General features: G+C 40.2%; 1 protein-coding gene across 5 annotated transcripts in view; it reads right to left on the bottom strand.

The window, feature by feature from the left end:
* Window positions 1-1,983: 1,983 nt before the first annotated feature.
* The window catches only part of TESPA1 (thymocyte expressed, positive selection associated 1), a 46,528-nt gene continuing 32,885 nt past the window's right edge, over window positions 1,984-15,626 (bottom strand). The window contains exons 6-12 of one of the 5 annotated variants that reach the window (XM_060195196.1): window positions 13,617-13,653; window positions 13,249-13,362; window positions 11,850-12,058; window positions 8,037-8,833; window positions 6,467-6,541; window positions 6,288-6,378; window positions 1,984-2,724 (exon numbers count right to left, since the gene is read on the bottom strand). In XM_060195196.1, the coding sequence (XP_060051179.1) occupies window positions 2,516-2,724; window positions 6,288-6,378; window positions 6,467-6,541; window positions 8,037-8,833; window positions 11,850-12,058; window positions 13,249-13,362; window positions 13,617-13,653 (1,532 nt within the window). In that variant the 3' untranslated portion in view covers window positions 1,984-2,515. The remainder of the gene's footprint in view (window positions 2,725-6,287; window positions 6,379-6,466; window positions 6,542-8,036; window positions 8,834-11,849; window positions 12,059-13,248; window positions 13,363-13,616; window positions 13,654-15,626) is intronic. The other 4 variants (XM_060195197.1, XR_009550819.1, XM_060195198.1 and 1 more) reach the window with 4 other exon arrangements.

Raw genomic sequence — 15,626 nt, 5'->3', positions numbered from 1 at the left:
CCTTAAGAGCCTCATAATTTCATTTGTGCCAGAAAAAAATATATAGATAAAAACATATAGATATAGCTACTGCTAAACTGAAAGTGAAGATACACCAAATCCCAGAGCTACTTCTCCCAAGTCTTCTTTTTTTTTTTTTTGTAACCTGCTTTAAGAAGTGTTTTGATGTCTCTCCTATGTGTAGTTTCATTGGTCCCTCAGTATATGACTCATTTTTGTCATGTATGCAAACTGCGTTCGAAGCTCCCAGACCACGAGAGGAAGAGGAGGTCCTTTTCTTTCTTTCATTTTCTTTACCTATTTTTGCAAATGTCCATTTCCAAGCCAGCAGGTCCTTTTTCTTCTTTTATCAAGTGTCTGCCTCTTCTCCAGTGAATCACCTGTTGTTTTTCCCAGTGCCTAGGTGGAATTTGAAGACCAGTTCTCAGACCCCACAGGCTGGTTCAGTTCATGTAAATAAAGTTCTTCCATTTTTTAGATGTGGAGATTAAAAATGGCAGTTTCCAGGTCTGCAGGCTGAATTACTCTTTTACAAAGTTAGATTTATTTTTTTTTTACAAATCATTATAATTTGTCCCTGCCCAGACTGTGGTGGCTTCAAGTTATTATCTATAATACTGTTAAATGTATTTATTTATTCAGTTTTTGATGAATGACTGAGATAGTGAAGAAGATAAGCATAAGGTTTGTGGCTTTGTCATGAAACAGCCTTTGGCCCAAGGAATACACACCCATTGCTCTAGTACTAAGCAATCCATGGCAACGTCTGTCCTTTAGTTTGGCAAAAATCAATTTAAATCCCAACTTTTCATGAGGACAAAAGGCCACTAAATTCCTATGGCTTAATGTGCCATGAAATGGATCTGGGGAGAGCTGACAATTGCCAGGAGTACATTCTCCAGCCTGGAGGCAAAAACCAGGGCTGCTATTGTATCTTTTGAAATTTTGAATCAGATCCAGTGTGGCTCTGGGGGAAATTAATTTTCTCAGCAAGTGGTTTCCAGTTTGGTCCAAGTACCTGCCAGGCAGGTTTCTGCACAGTGCTCTCCACTGTCTCCATATTTAAGAGCTATTTGCATAGGGCAGAGGAGTTAAATGACAGTTTCATGGGAGTCAGGAGAGAAGCCACGGGACCAACCCAGTGCCTGTGGAGCCTCAGTAATCTCAGCCCTGCACTCTACACACACAATTTCCCAAGCTTCTAGCCCAGGGAAGAAAGGAAACCATGAATGGCTCTTAAAGTCAAGGTGTTTGGAGATAGTTCAAGTTGGATAGTGCTCACATAAGTAAGTGTGTGTGCATTCAGGTTCTAAATGGATATGTGTGTGTGTATTTATATGTATATATTTTTCTCTTTACAAGAGCACTGCTCAGCTCTAGTTTATGGTGGTGCAGAGGATTGAATCTATTATTTTAGAGTCTCAGGTGTAAAAGTCTTTTTGTATAATCGTCGTGCCATCTCCCTAGACCTCTAGCACTATTTAAATAACAGTAATGTCAGCCCCCTTCCAGCTTCAGCTTAACAGTCCTGCTGATGCCAGTTGCTCCATAGGAAACACCCTGCACTCCCTTCACGTTGTGTTGAAATTCCACCTTCTTTCTGTTTGTTCTGAACATTAACTGGGCACTGAGGGAGCAGCATGAGCATACTTAGAGCCTTTGCACCATCTAAACAGAATGTAGAGCTGAGTGTGGGAGACAGATAGGTTAGGTGAGTGATGACCTCACGGCATCACAGAGCTGTGTCAGGAAGTAGTGTGCATGTGTGCGTGTGTGTCACTTCGATCTCTCTACTAAAACTTTCTAGGGAGAGAAATGTCTTAAGATGGCCACATACTACCCAGGGGAGCCCTTTTTGTTGGCAAATTATTTTCTTATTAACACAAACAGTAACTGTGGATGCATTATTAAAACATTCCAAGATTTAAAAAATATATATATATATATTATTTGTAATATTTTCTGCCAGCAGAAACTCCTGAATTATTTTTTTTACAATGATCCAAAGAGGGATCCTGAACCCACTTCTTTTTTTTCTATCAAGATACAAAATTTGAGATAGAAGGAAACCTTGTCTTAAATCAAGGCTTCAAGTACGTCTCCTCAGAAAAGACCTCTAAGAGGATAAACAGCAAGGACAACAGCAACACAGACCTCTGGTATTCTGCAAGGTCACGTGGAATTTAATTGGGAGAATATACTGATGAACAGGAACTCAGAAGGAAACCCTTTTCAAGTGGCACTGAAGGTTCTGAGACTGAAGATGAGACTTTTTTTCCTTTCTCATTTGATTTGAACTCTTAGAGAATTCCAGTAGCATCCTTTGCTTCCCAAATGTGACCATTCTTAAATCCTCTAGACATCACAGGTTGAGTCAAAGCTTGGGAGAAAATGAAGTCTTTGTCCTGTTACCATTGGCCATGCATTCTAAAATCAACACAGTCGCGAATCTAACACACAGAAATATGACAGAAGGTGCCAAACACCTTTCGCTGTGCATGGAGTTTTTAAAGCATCATGATGTAGATTCCAAGTCTCCCAGCTTGGTCTTCTCCCCAGTGCACCAGGCTTCCTTTCTCCTACTAAATTCTGGTGTTTTTATGGCCAGAGAGCAGGAATTGGATGTTGGGGGCAATACAGCCTCCTGTAAGAAGAGGTGGGAACTGGGGTCTTCGTTAAAGTCACAGCTGTCAGAGCATGTGCTCTGGTGGTGGTGGAGAAAGCCTACAATGGAATCAGAAAGAAACACATCATACATTTTTGAGACAACTCTGGATACAGAGACAGTTAGAAAGTCATATTTAACCTGTTGAAATGTTTAACACTACCATAAAAGTAATACTTAAAGTTATTCACAGCAGCAGTAGTATAAAAAGTTATGTGACCATGTTTCTGATGGGCTCACCATATAGTAGATTTTTAAGGGGTCACTTCTTATTTTACTATTTCCTTTTTTTTTTTTTTTTGCCACTAGGACTGCACTGGGTTTCAGTGCCTACACAATGAATCCACCATTCCTGATGGTCATTTTCCCTTTTTTCTTTTTTTTACTTGATAGAACACAGAGAAATTAAGAGGGAAGAGGCAGATAGGACTAAAGAGAGAGAGAAAGAAAGGAAGGAAGAAAGACACCTGAAGCACTGTTTTACTTCTGTAAAGGTAGGGTCTGGGGCTTGAACCTGGGTCACTGGGTATGGCAACATGCATATTCTACCACATGTGCCACTGTCTGACCACTTCTCACCTTTCTATATTAAGTATAGATAGTACACATATATTTTAATTCTTATTCTCCTACATGCATTGGTGAGCAATGCTAGAGAAATTTATAAAACCACTACCAGTTTTACATCTTATACCTTGGACTGAGTTCTAACATTATTTCAGGAATATGGAAGTGGGGCCAGGTGGTGACACACCCTGTCAAGTATATATGTTAGAATGTGCCAGAAGCCTGGTTCCAGCCCTCAGTCTCTACCTGTAGGGGGAAAGCTTCATGAGTGATGAAGCAGTGTTGCAGTCTCTCTCTTATCTATCTGTCATCTATCTATCTGTCTGTCTATCTCCTCCTTCCATTTCAGTTTTTTTTCCCGTGGATCTATCAAATAAACAAAAATATTAAAAAACAATTTAAAAGGAAATATGGAAGTCTTGCTTTGAATATAATTGTCAAGACATCAACCCTATCTCCCAGTCTCTAGGGCATGGTAGGAGGGTACGCGTCTGGCTCTACTCACAAAACTATCTTCGGTTACAAACACTTGAGGTTTTGTTTTTCTTTTGGATAAAGGCAGTTGGGATGCCTTTACTATAGTCACATAGTCCTGGCACTCAGCAATCTTGGCATTTCTTGGCTAATGCAGTTGACCAACATATCAATAGTTACCAGCTAAACTGTAGATGCCACCAAGTCTTCTTACTTGAGAACTAGCTTGCTATTGCTTATTTTGGTATTTATGTAATAGATGTATGTAACAGATTGTATCTATGTGACTATATAAAATAATAAGGCTTCCTTCTATTGTTGCAGTCTCTTGAGATTATTGCCTGTTGTGCATATTTTGCTTTGGTTCAATGATTATGAAAAAAAAAGATTTTTTTTTCTTTCTCTGATAACTTCTTGGCTTTCTTGGGTGCCAAAATATATCACTTTAATTATAGTTCCCCAACAGACATAAAACTTCCTTGGTATGGACTATAAATCAGGCAGATATTTAATCATAACATTCTCATGAGTTTATTCTTCCCTCCTCTCTCTTTTTTTAAATTTTGTATGTTTATTTATTTATATTAGCACTCTACAAAAGTAGAAGACAGTAGGGTATAACAACACCAGAGTTCTGTGTTCCTCATCTCTCACCCGCAGAAAATGCCATAGTTCTCCTAAGGTTGTAGATATGAGTTGAATATATATATGTACATATACATATATATGTGTAATTTTTATTTCTTGCCCACTTTTATTCACGTCTATGGTCTTGCACTCACTTCTTTTCTAACTTACATGTGCACATTACTACTTCTGGGAGCCTTCTTTTTTTCTCTTCCCTCTCAGATAAAAGAAATAGTGCCTGACTTCCTCTGGTGTTTTCCAGATTAAAATTATTATTATTATTATTATCATTATTATTATTTTCCAGAATACTGCTCAACTCTGGTTTATGGTGTTGATGGGAACTTTTGGTGCCTCAAGCATCAACGTCTTTTCGCATAACTATGATGCATTCTCCAGTTATTTCCCTTCTGTTTCTACTTCCAATCTCATAGTCTCTTTTCAGAATTTATTTTGGTCTAAAAATAACTATATCCAAATATCATTAATATAAATTGAGAAACAAAAATTATACTATAGGACTAAATGACCTAATCCCCATAAAGTACCCAGGACATAGAATTATTATATATTAATATTAAAGTAGGGAAAATTTTATATAAAAGAGAAAGTCTGTGGCTTTCTGGATCACATAGGCTCCACCAAGTACAAAGAGCTACTGCATTAAGTCACCCACCACGTGGGATAATCCCAAACTAGTCTCTTTCTGTATCAGTCTCCCCTCCTGACCCTTCTTGTGTCTTCCACTGTCACCAGCACAGTTGACTAACATCAATAGGGCACAACAGGTCTGTAGAGAATTTCTCTCAGTACTGTAGCTCCCATACTGTGACAACCAGAATCACTTGGGAACTTGTTAGAGATGCAAGGTTTCTGAACTTATCCAGACCTATTTAGTCAGAAACTCTGAGAGCTAGGGTCTAAACATTTATATTTTTTTATTAGCTATTTTTTTATAATTTAAAAAATTATTTATAAAATGTAAATATTGACAAGACTACAGGATAAGAGGGGTACAATTACACACAATACCCACCACTAGCGCTCTATATCCAACCCCCTCCCATGATAGCTTCCCTATTCTTTATCCCTCTGGGAGTATGGACCCAGGATCATTGTAGGGTACAGAAGGTAGAAGGTCTGGCTTCTGTAATTGCTTCCCCACTGAACATGGACATTGGCAGGTCAACTCATACTCCCAGCCTGTCTCTCTCTTTCCCTAGTGGGGCAGGGATCTGGGGAGGTGGGGCTCCAGGACACATTGGTAGGGTCGTCTGCCCAGGGAATTCAGCATGGCATCATGGTATCATCTGGAAGCTGGTGGCAGCTAGCAGAGTCACACATGTTCAGTTCCCAGGAGAAGTAGACATGGCAGATGGATGCCTGGAGCCTGACCAGGAGAAGCCGCAGCCAAAGAGCTATAATTTTTAATATTTATTTTTTTCCTTTTTGTTGCCCTTGTTGTTTTATTGTTGTAGTTGTTATTGATGTTGTTGTTGTTGTATAGGACAGAGAGAAATGGAGAGAGGAGGGGAAGACAAAGAGGAGAAGAGAAAGACAGACACCTGCAGACCTGCTTCACTGCTTGTGAAGTGACTCCCCTGCAGGTGGGGAGCCGGGGCTCAAACCTGAATCCTTATGCCGGTCCTTGTGCTTTGCGCCACCTGTACTTAACCCGCTGTGCTACCGCCTGACTCCCATCCATTTGTATTTTAACATTCTCTTCAGGTGATTCTGATGCTAAAGTCTGAGAACCCTGATCTAGAGATGCTTTTATGTAGCTTCTATAGAGATGTTTTATATGGCTTTAAAAAATCAGTTACTGGTTTCCGTGCCACTAAGTCAGAATGGCAGGATGTGAGATATTTTATCACAGATATACCCTTCCCCCCAGTGATTAGTGATTACAATGTGCAGTCAGACTTGAGAACCACTGCTTATGAGACAGACTCACTTCTTGAATCTTGCAGAGCAAATTTCTGGTACAGGTTGGGTTGTCTGGATCTGCTGGGCTGTAAACAGTCCTCCTCATTGTTGCTTTGCACCTGAAACCAATATCCCAACATAACTCAGTCAGAGCCAACAGTGGGGAAAGTACAGGACAGCAGGCAGCTATCGTGGAAAGAGGCTGACTGTACTTGAATGACTTGGCAGTTTCTCTTGTGGCAGGAAGCCTGTAGTGAGGAGGGCAGAAGCTGAGGTACAGCCCTACATTCAGTGAGAGAGGACACATAAGATTGCAAGTCATCATGACTTCTTTTTTTCTTTTTCCTTCCTTCCTTTTTTTTTTTTTTTTTTTTTTTACCAGAGCACTCTTCAGCTCTGGCTTATGGTGGTATGGGGGATTGAACCTTGGACTTTGGAGCCTCAGGCATGAGAGTCTGTTTGCATAACCATTATGTTATCTACCCTCCGCCCCATCATGATTTTTCTTTGTGGCAAGGATTCAGGAGAAAACAAGGACACCTCAGCATTTGATGGTAATACTGTCTACAGATCCAAGCAAGAAGAATCCTGCATTTTAGAGAATCAAGGAAGAGGCCATGTGGTGGCACACTTGGTTAAATGAACATAGTATGGACTGCAAGAACCGGCACAAAGATCCCGGGTTGGAGCCCCTGCTCCCCACCTGAAGAGGGGACACTTCGCAAGCTGCAAAGCAGGTCTGCAAGGGTCTATCTTTCTCTCTCTCTTTTTCTATCTTCCCCTCCTATCTCCATTTCTCTCTGTCTTATCAAATAAAATGGAAAAAAAAATTTAAAAAGGCTACCAGGAGCAGTGAATTTGTCATGACTATCCTGAGTCCCAGTGATAATCATGGAGGGGGAAAAAAAAGAGAGTCAAGGGAATGAAGACTTGGTGGGCCTAAAACATATGCCCATCTGGACTCTGTGCTACTCTTTTAGACATTGTAATGATTACCCAGAATCCCCAACTGTGCTGCTCAAATGGTCCAAATGACCTACATTGGTTTTTACTGGTGTCTCTTCTCTCAAGGTCTGAGCTCTGTACTTCCTGCATTAATTATGCCCAACTGGTAGCTAATGGTATATGACGGCATTTGGATATGCACACTGGGATGTGCACAAAAGTGTGCCAAGTCCCTTGTATGTAGACAGACATGTGCAGGGAAGGAATTCTTTGAGACAGTGGGGCTGGTCCTGTTCATACAATCACATATAGCATAGAGTCCTTCTGAGTCTGAGAATTCCAGACCTGTGTCCACAGGTCTTTGTGGCACAAATTTGACAAGGCAGAAGATAATATTTATCAATGTTCTGCTTTGTATAAAGCCAGCTGCAGTGAGTATGACTGTCATAACTCACAAACAATAGGGCAGGTGTGCTTGACAATAAACTCAATAAAGTTTAAATCAGGTGAGAAATTGAAAAAGCAGCCTTGGAAACCTGGACACTTTTTTTTTTTTTTTTTACCAGAGCACTTGTTCAGCTCTGGTTTATGGTAATGTAGGGGACTGAACCTGAGACTTTAGAGCCCCAGGCATGAGAGTCTCTGTGCATAACCATTATGCTTTACCCCCACCCGAATCCTGGACACTCTTTAGCTGGGCTTATTCTCTCAACCCATTCCCAAAGGCTTCTGAATGTAACTCAAGGATTGGTGGAAAAGGAAGCCTGCATTCTTTTAATTCCAGGTCAAAAATCCAGGGCCCTTCCCTCTCATTCACCTCCACCCCACTCACCTCCTCCAAGTCAAATGTGTCCTGTAACAGCTGGGTTGGAGATTGAGGCAGTTCTGGTCTCTCTGGGCTCTTCTTCCATTTCTGCTGGATGACAGACAGGTCCAGTGATCTAACCTTCCCATCCATGGTAGTCTGCTGAAATAGGCTCTTTCTTGCTCTGCTCTTTCTTTTCCAGAATGTCTCATCCTTGGCTAAACAAGTTTCATTATTGGTGGCCTGCAGACTCCACAGATCTCTCTTTACCTGTGCAGGGTCTGTACGCCAGTGTAGTCCTGCTATGGGCAGCAAATGTGTACAGCAGGGTGCCTTGGGATTAGAATCCAGAGTCTGTGATAGCACTTGCTCTGTGGACTTTGCCTGTTGCATTTCCTCTCCAAGGCAGCAGATACACGGACAGGAAGACGTGGGCAGTGTGGGGGTCACTGGACCTTCTTGTGGACCTGGTCCAAACTCAGTATCTTGCTGAAGGATCAGCTTCTCTTCTCTGACTCTGTCCATCACTTCCCACACCACTTGGTCTAAACTATTTCTCTGGGGAGAACTGTGGGTTGGTGATAACCTGTCTCGAGGACTTGTATACAGGCACATCTTAGAGATGGCTTTCCGGAGACGCTCTCTGGGAGAGTGGGGTTCAGGTTCTGGAGGCAGAATCCTGATGGAAGGCACATCGGTTGGGTTACAATTCCAGAACACGTGGGATGGTGTGAACTTTTGGACAGGTGTCTTCGAAACATAGGAGTAAAGACAGAAGAAGGCGTCGGCAGTGGCAGCCAGTGTTTGCACCTGCCTAAACCTACCTGGGCACACAGATTGAAGATAGTGAGTCAAGGTCAATTATTTCTTGCATTTCTTTTCCTTATCCTTCCATAAGTTCAAAATTCATAAAGGAGCTGCCAACTTCCCCACTAGTGCTTCTCCCTAGATTTCAGACACCCAGCCTCCCCTCTTTGACTTGATCTTGACTGCCTGAGTAGATATTTTACATTAATCATAAATTAATTCTACATGAGATGAGGGGGTTTTCTATATTTTCAATTGAGTATACCTATTACTTATTATTATTATTATTATTATTATTATTATTACCACCAAGATTACTGCTGGGGCTCAGAGCTGGCACTATCAACCTACTGCTCACAGTTTTTTTTCTCCTTATTTCTACTTTTTATTTATTTATTTATTTGTTTTCTTCTTTAAAATTTTTTTATTAGTGATTTTAAAAATGATTTACAAGATTGTAAGGGGTATAATAGGTACAGTTCCCACCACCAGAGTTCTGTATCCCATCTCCTCCTCCACTGGTAGCTTCCCCTTTTTTTTTTTTTAAACCCTTCTGGAAGTATGAACAAAAATTCCTTTTGGGGTGCAAAACATGGGAGTCTAACTTCTGTAATTCCTTCTGTGCTAGACATGGGTATTGGAAGGTGAATCCATACCCCTAGTATTCTTTCTAATTTTTATTAAATAGGACAGAGAGAAACTGAGAGGAGGGAAAGATAGAGAGGGAAAAGGAAATACAGACACCTGCAGACCTGCTTTACCACTCATGAAGCATCCCCCCTGCAGTTGGGAAATAGGGGCTTGAACCCAGGTCCTTGTGAATGATGGTATGTGTACTTAACCAGGTACACCAACACCAGGCTCCCTATATCTGTTTGGCTTTCAGTAATATTATACAGTGACTTCTGTCACTGTTTACTTTAGATGACAAACAGTACAAAAAAGGCATAGACCAACATGCTTTCTTTTTTTAATTAATTTTTTATATTTATTTATTCCCTTTTGTTGCCCTTGTTGTTTTATTGTTGTAGTTATTATTGTTGTTGGATAGGACAGAGAGAAATGGAGAGAGAAGGGGAAAAGAGAGAGGGGGAGAGAAAGATAGACACCTGCAGACCTGCTTCACCTCTTGTGAAGCGACCCCCCTGCAGGTGGGGAGCGTGGGCTTGAATCGGGATCCTGTCTTTGTACTTTGTGCCATGTGCACTTAACCCGCTGCACTACTGCCCGACTCCTGACCAACATACTTTTCTTAGTACCAGAAATTTAGTACTGTAAAAACCTCTTGGTGGCAACAAATTTGAGAGACAGAAAGTACTAGGCTGGAGAAATTTAGGCAGATTATATCCTCTCTACTAGACTTTTGCTTCTCAATGTATGATCAACAATTCTGTAACAACTACTCTGATTGGGGACTTGTAATAAATTCAGATTTCTGGGCTGCATCCCCAAAATTTTTTTAAATAGCCACTAGCGTTATCGCTGGGGCTCTGTATCTGCAGGATGGATCCACCATCCCTGGCAGATATTTTTTTTTCTTTCTTTTTTATTAGATAGTACAGAGAGAAACTGTGTAGAGGGATATAGATAATGAGAAAGAAAGAGCGACACCTGCAGGCCTGTTTTACTGCTTGTGAAACTTCCCTTCTGTGTGTGTCTTTGTGCACTGTGTTTGGTGCACTCAACCAAATGTGCCACTGGCCAGCCCCTTTCCCAAACATTTTAATAATATCCTTTGATAGTTCACATGCACGTATTTGAAGAGCACTGTAATCTTGTCAATGGGAACTTTACTAAAGGCAAGAATCTTATTCTCCTTGTCTATCAGAAGCCCTGCCTGAATTTGACATTTCATTATGGACCTGGCACATAAAGTATGATAAATCCTTCTCAAACTTTAGTGTGAATTAAGATCATCTAAGGGACTTGTGAGGATGCCCATAATCCTTATTTCAGCAGGTAGAGTTTAGGAAATTAGTTTTACTGAAATTTAAATTCAATCTTGTGCAAAAAAATAATCAATGTGTAAGTAGAGAGAAAAATTAGAATGTAATCTAAAATGTATTTTAACACACAGAACAAATCAAGTCCTTTACTCTTTAACAAGGTCCTTTCATACCTTGCCTTAAATGGTATCAGGATATCTTGAACACTGCTTCTTTTATGAGGTTCAAGGTATCACTTGTAAGAACCATTTGTGCACTTATTTTAAATAATATGAGTCACTCCCTCACTTGAAGAATTTTTTAACTAGCTATGACTATGAACTTTTAAAAAATGTAATATTTAATTTATTATTATTATTTTGTCGGAGAACTGCTCAGTTCTGGTGACATGGGGTATTGAACCTGGGACCTGGGAGCTTCAGGCATGAGAATATGTTTGCATAAGCATTATGCTACCTACTTCTGCCCTTGAAGAAAATCTTATAAATCTAAATGATTTATAAACTCCCTGGCCAATTTAACATATTTAATTTAGAGAAACACTCCCCTAAGTTTAAAGTAATTTAATGTATTGGCTATACACGAAGATTCAATAATTCCAAAATGGGAATAATAGTCAGTCATTGCTATGATTTGATTCAGCAAGAAAAGCCTAAAGAAAGTAATAGAGAGATGATGTTTGTTGGTATCTTTTCTTTAAAGGACAGGAGTAGATGTCAATGTTCTCTCTCTCTTTTTAATTCTTTTTTAAAATTAAAGTCATTTTATTTTTTAAAATTTTTATTTATTATTGGATAGAGACAGAAAGAAATTGAGAGGAGAGAGGGAGATAGAAGAGAGAGAGAGAGAGAGACACCTGCAGCCCTGTTTCAACACTCTATGAAGCTGTCTCTCTGCAGGTCGGGACCAGGGACTTGAAAGTGTGTCTTTGAGTACTGTAGTGTGTTAAGCAAATCAGGTGTGCCAGTGCCTATCCCCAGATTTCAATGTTTTCTGTCTTCACAAAGATAACATAGGGGGCAAATCCCTGTTGTTTCTGTCTGGAGACTGGGTGAGGAGTAGTGCCCAGATCTGCAGTGATACTCACTGGCCAGCATAAGGCAAGGGTCCTCCATCTCAATCCTCCGCACCTGGGCCTTCAGGAAGAGCTGAAAATCAATCCCTTTGGCTTGGGATGGGGTGGTGAAAAATCGGGCAGGAATCCGAGAAGTGTCCTTGTGGTCTTCCTGGCCAAAGCCCAAACTGAAAAGGACATCTTCTGCATCTTCTTGCACCTTGTCCAGAATCTCCGAGATGCTAAAAAAGAGAGTTTGTGAAACCAGTGGGAATTTTAAGGCACGAAATAATCCAGAGTATAGAATGAAAGTAAGGAGAGAAAGAAAAGTTTCTGGGGATTTCTCTACCTTCTGGGGTCACTGCAAGAAAAGCTTTTGTTTCTCTGAGCCTAAGTTTCTGTTTGAAATATGAGAAATACTATCTAGGATTGGTTTAAAAATTGCATGAGAGTCTGTCATAGTACTTTGAACAACTGATTGCAGGTGAATGTTTGAAAACTCAAGCACAAGATACTTATAAAGTATCTTGACTAACTATCAAATTGTACTTCCACATAGTGTAATATAGCCATCTTTTGTCAAGCACTTTGCAACTTGTCACCTCGTTTCCCCAGTAGTTGTTCAAGACAATTAGCATAAAGGTATAAATGCTTTTATATTCACCCTGAGGATAAAAATGTACTAATATAGCTATGTTCAAATTCTGAATTTGAGAGGTCGATTCCTTCATTGTACTAGTTTTTATGATATATTATTAAATAATAATGATAAAACCTTTCACCCACATCATAATATTATTGAACTTCTGGGGACAAGTTCTTTCTGTGTGTCAAACCCTACCCAGTCATTTCATGTCTTGAATTGGGGAAACAAAATTCATGGGGATGAATTCACTATCTACTGATTTAATCCATCTCTTAGTCAATATGTTACTCAATGAGCACCCACTGTAAGTCCAGGGATGTGATGACACAGGTATTATACTTTCAGGGGTACAGGTTCAATTGGAAGAGAAACCTCAATATTTTACACATATCCTGTCAGAACATCAGGATTTTCTGCATTCTTACTACTCTTTTTATTTTATGACTATGTGTTTTTATTAGTGATTTAAGATGGGCTTTACTACAAAAATTTGTCAAATTTCGGGAGTGTTTTCATGCCCATATCTAGTCATACTTCTCAAGTATGTGACTACATAAAATCTCCAGTGAGATTGGGCGGTGGGAATTGTGTGGAGTTGTACCCCTCCTACCCTATGGTTTTGTTAATTAATCCTTTCTTAAATAAATAAAAAAAAAGAGCAAAAAAAAAAAAATCTCCAGTGAGATAACTTAGGGGGGAAAAAGCACAATGGTTTGTAGTTCTTTTCTCCTCTTTTCTGTCTCTGTTATTCTTCACGTTTCTAATCCTGCTCACTTTGGCACTTACCTTGAACTAGTCTTGTTGGTTCCACCAGTCATGCTGCTGGAAGCTAAACTGCAGCCAAGATCCAGTAGCTGGCAGGATCGAGCTGATTCCAGGAAGCTCCTGCAGGGATTAAAGCTGGTGCCATATTAATCTTTTAAGTAGTTTTGCACCCTGACTCGAATACAAGTTCCATTGAACGTATCCTCTGGCTTATGGATGCCTTTGAGCAGTGAACTATGAAAACTCAGTCCATGGTCTCATTCTTGGTTATAAAATTCCATTATCCACTGTAAATCTTTACGTCTTTGGTTTTAATCTCTTTGATACCAACCCTGGTTTAATATCTCCTGAATGAGACATAACTCAACCTGGTAGAATCCAATACTTACCTGGAGAAGAGTCTGCCATCAGTGGCCAACAGTGTGGCTGGACAAGAAACAAAAAGGTAGAAAGAAAGTTAGGGGGAAGATTTGAAAATCATCTAAGGACTTTCTCTCCTCTCCTCTCCTCTCCCGGATCAACTAGGAATACCAAAGGAGACCACCCGGACCGAAACAAGACAGGACTAGAATGACCACAGAAACCCGGTAAATCACCCGTGAGTACAAACACACGTGGCTGGTGACAGAGAGGAGAGAGGGGCCTAAGGAGAGATTAAGTGACTGCTAACAGTTCGACAGTTTGTCAGTGGAGACACCACCTCCAGTCTGCTCCACCAACAAGGGGACAGCTGAAGGGAGGAAAGGACTCCCCAGAGACTCACCAAGTGCAACTCTGAGTCTCCATTGCTTCTACCCTCAGAATCTGGAGCAGCAACAGGGAGGGACACCAGGGTACAGAGATCTAACCGGGAAACTCAGGAGAAGACCTATACCTCGGTGGCATAGCTGAGGGGCTGTGAAAGTCTCTTTGCATAACCACTGGATTATATCTGCCACACCCTGCTTTATCTCTTGGTCAGGAGTCAGTGATTAAGCTAAGAAGCCTATTGATAGTTTAAAAGCCCTCAGGCTCCCATAGCCTACAGGGGAAAAAAAAAAAGGCTTTTACACCACTGAACTCTAACTCAGGGATTGAAAAAACTGTTAACTTATATAAAATGGTTAAAACAACAAGAAAAAATATTGGAGACTCGAACCAGGACAAGAGTCCAGCTAAAAGTCCTCCAGAGGGTGAAGCACAAAACAACGAGTTCAACATCCAAACATTAGCCAAGGAAATAATAACAGGAGTGAGTAAAGAATTTGAAAAAATTGTAATCAGAAATGCAGGAACAACAAATGAGAATATGGAAGAAAATTCTAATAATCTCATGGTTATTAGAGAGCTGAAAGCTGAAATCGCTGAGCTAAGAAGGCAACTAGCTGAACAAGCTAAAACAGTATCAGAGCAGGGCAACAAAATAGATGAACTCCAGAAAGCAGTAGAGGGCAGAGAGAATAGAATCAATGAGGCTGAAGACAGAATTAGCAAGATTGAGGATGAATTAGAGACAACTCAAAAAGAAGTAAGAGATCTCAAAAAGAGATTAAGAGATGCTGAAAACAACAACAGAGTCCTATGGGATGACTTCAAAAGAAACAATATACGCATTATTGGCTTACCAGAGGAAGAAAGAGAAGGGGAGGAAGAAAGCATTCTCCAGGCCATAATAGCTGAAAATTTCTCTAGTCTAGACAACACCAAAGACATTAAGATTCAAGAAGCCCAGAGGGTCCCAAACAGAATTAACCCAGACCTAAAGACACCAAGACATGTCATACTTAGATTGGAAAGGAATAAGGATAAAGAAAGGATCCTCAAGGCTGCAAGAGAAAAACAAAGAGTCACCTACAAAGGAAAACCCATAAGATTAGCAGCAGACTTCTCCATACAAACACTACAGGCCAGAAGAGAATGGCAAGATATCTATCGAGTGCTCAATGAGAAAGGCTTTCAGCCAAGAATACTATATCCTGCTAGATTGTCATTCAGACTAGATGGAAGCATCAAAACCTTCTCAGACAAGCAACAGTTGAAGGAAGCAACCATCACCAAGCCTGCCCTGAAAGAAGTTCTGAAAGGTCTCCTATAAATAGTCAGACCACCACAAATAGGACATATATCAAAACACTCTAAAACTCTACAAGAATGGCGTTAAAATATCTTCAATCTTTGATATCAATAAATGTCAATGGCCTGAATTCACCTATTAAAAGACACAGAGTAGGAAGATGGATCAGAAAATACAACCCAACAATATGTTGTCTACAGGAAACTCACCTAACACAACAAGACAAACACAGACTTAAAGTGAAAGGATGGAAAACTATCATACAAGCCAATGGCCCACAAAAAAGGGCAGGAACAGCTATTCTCATATCTGACATGATAGACTTGAAAATAGATAAGATTAAAAA

This window comes from Erinaceus europaeus, chromosome 7 (genome assembly GCF_950295315.1).
Source record: "Erinaceus europaeus chromosome 7, mEriEur2.1, whole genome shotgun sequence".
Taxonomy (NCBI): domain Eukaryota; kingdom Metazoa; phylum Chordata; class Mammalia; order Eulipotyphla; family Erinaceidae; genus Erinaceus; species Erinaceus europaeus.
Note: the sequence above shows the minus strand (reverse complement) of the source record. Positions and strands in the feature narration are given on the sequence as shown.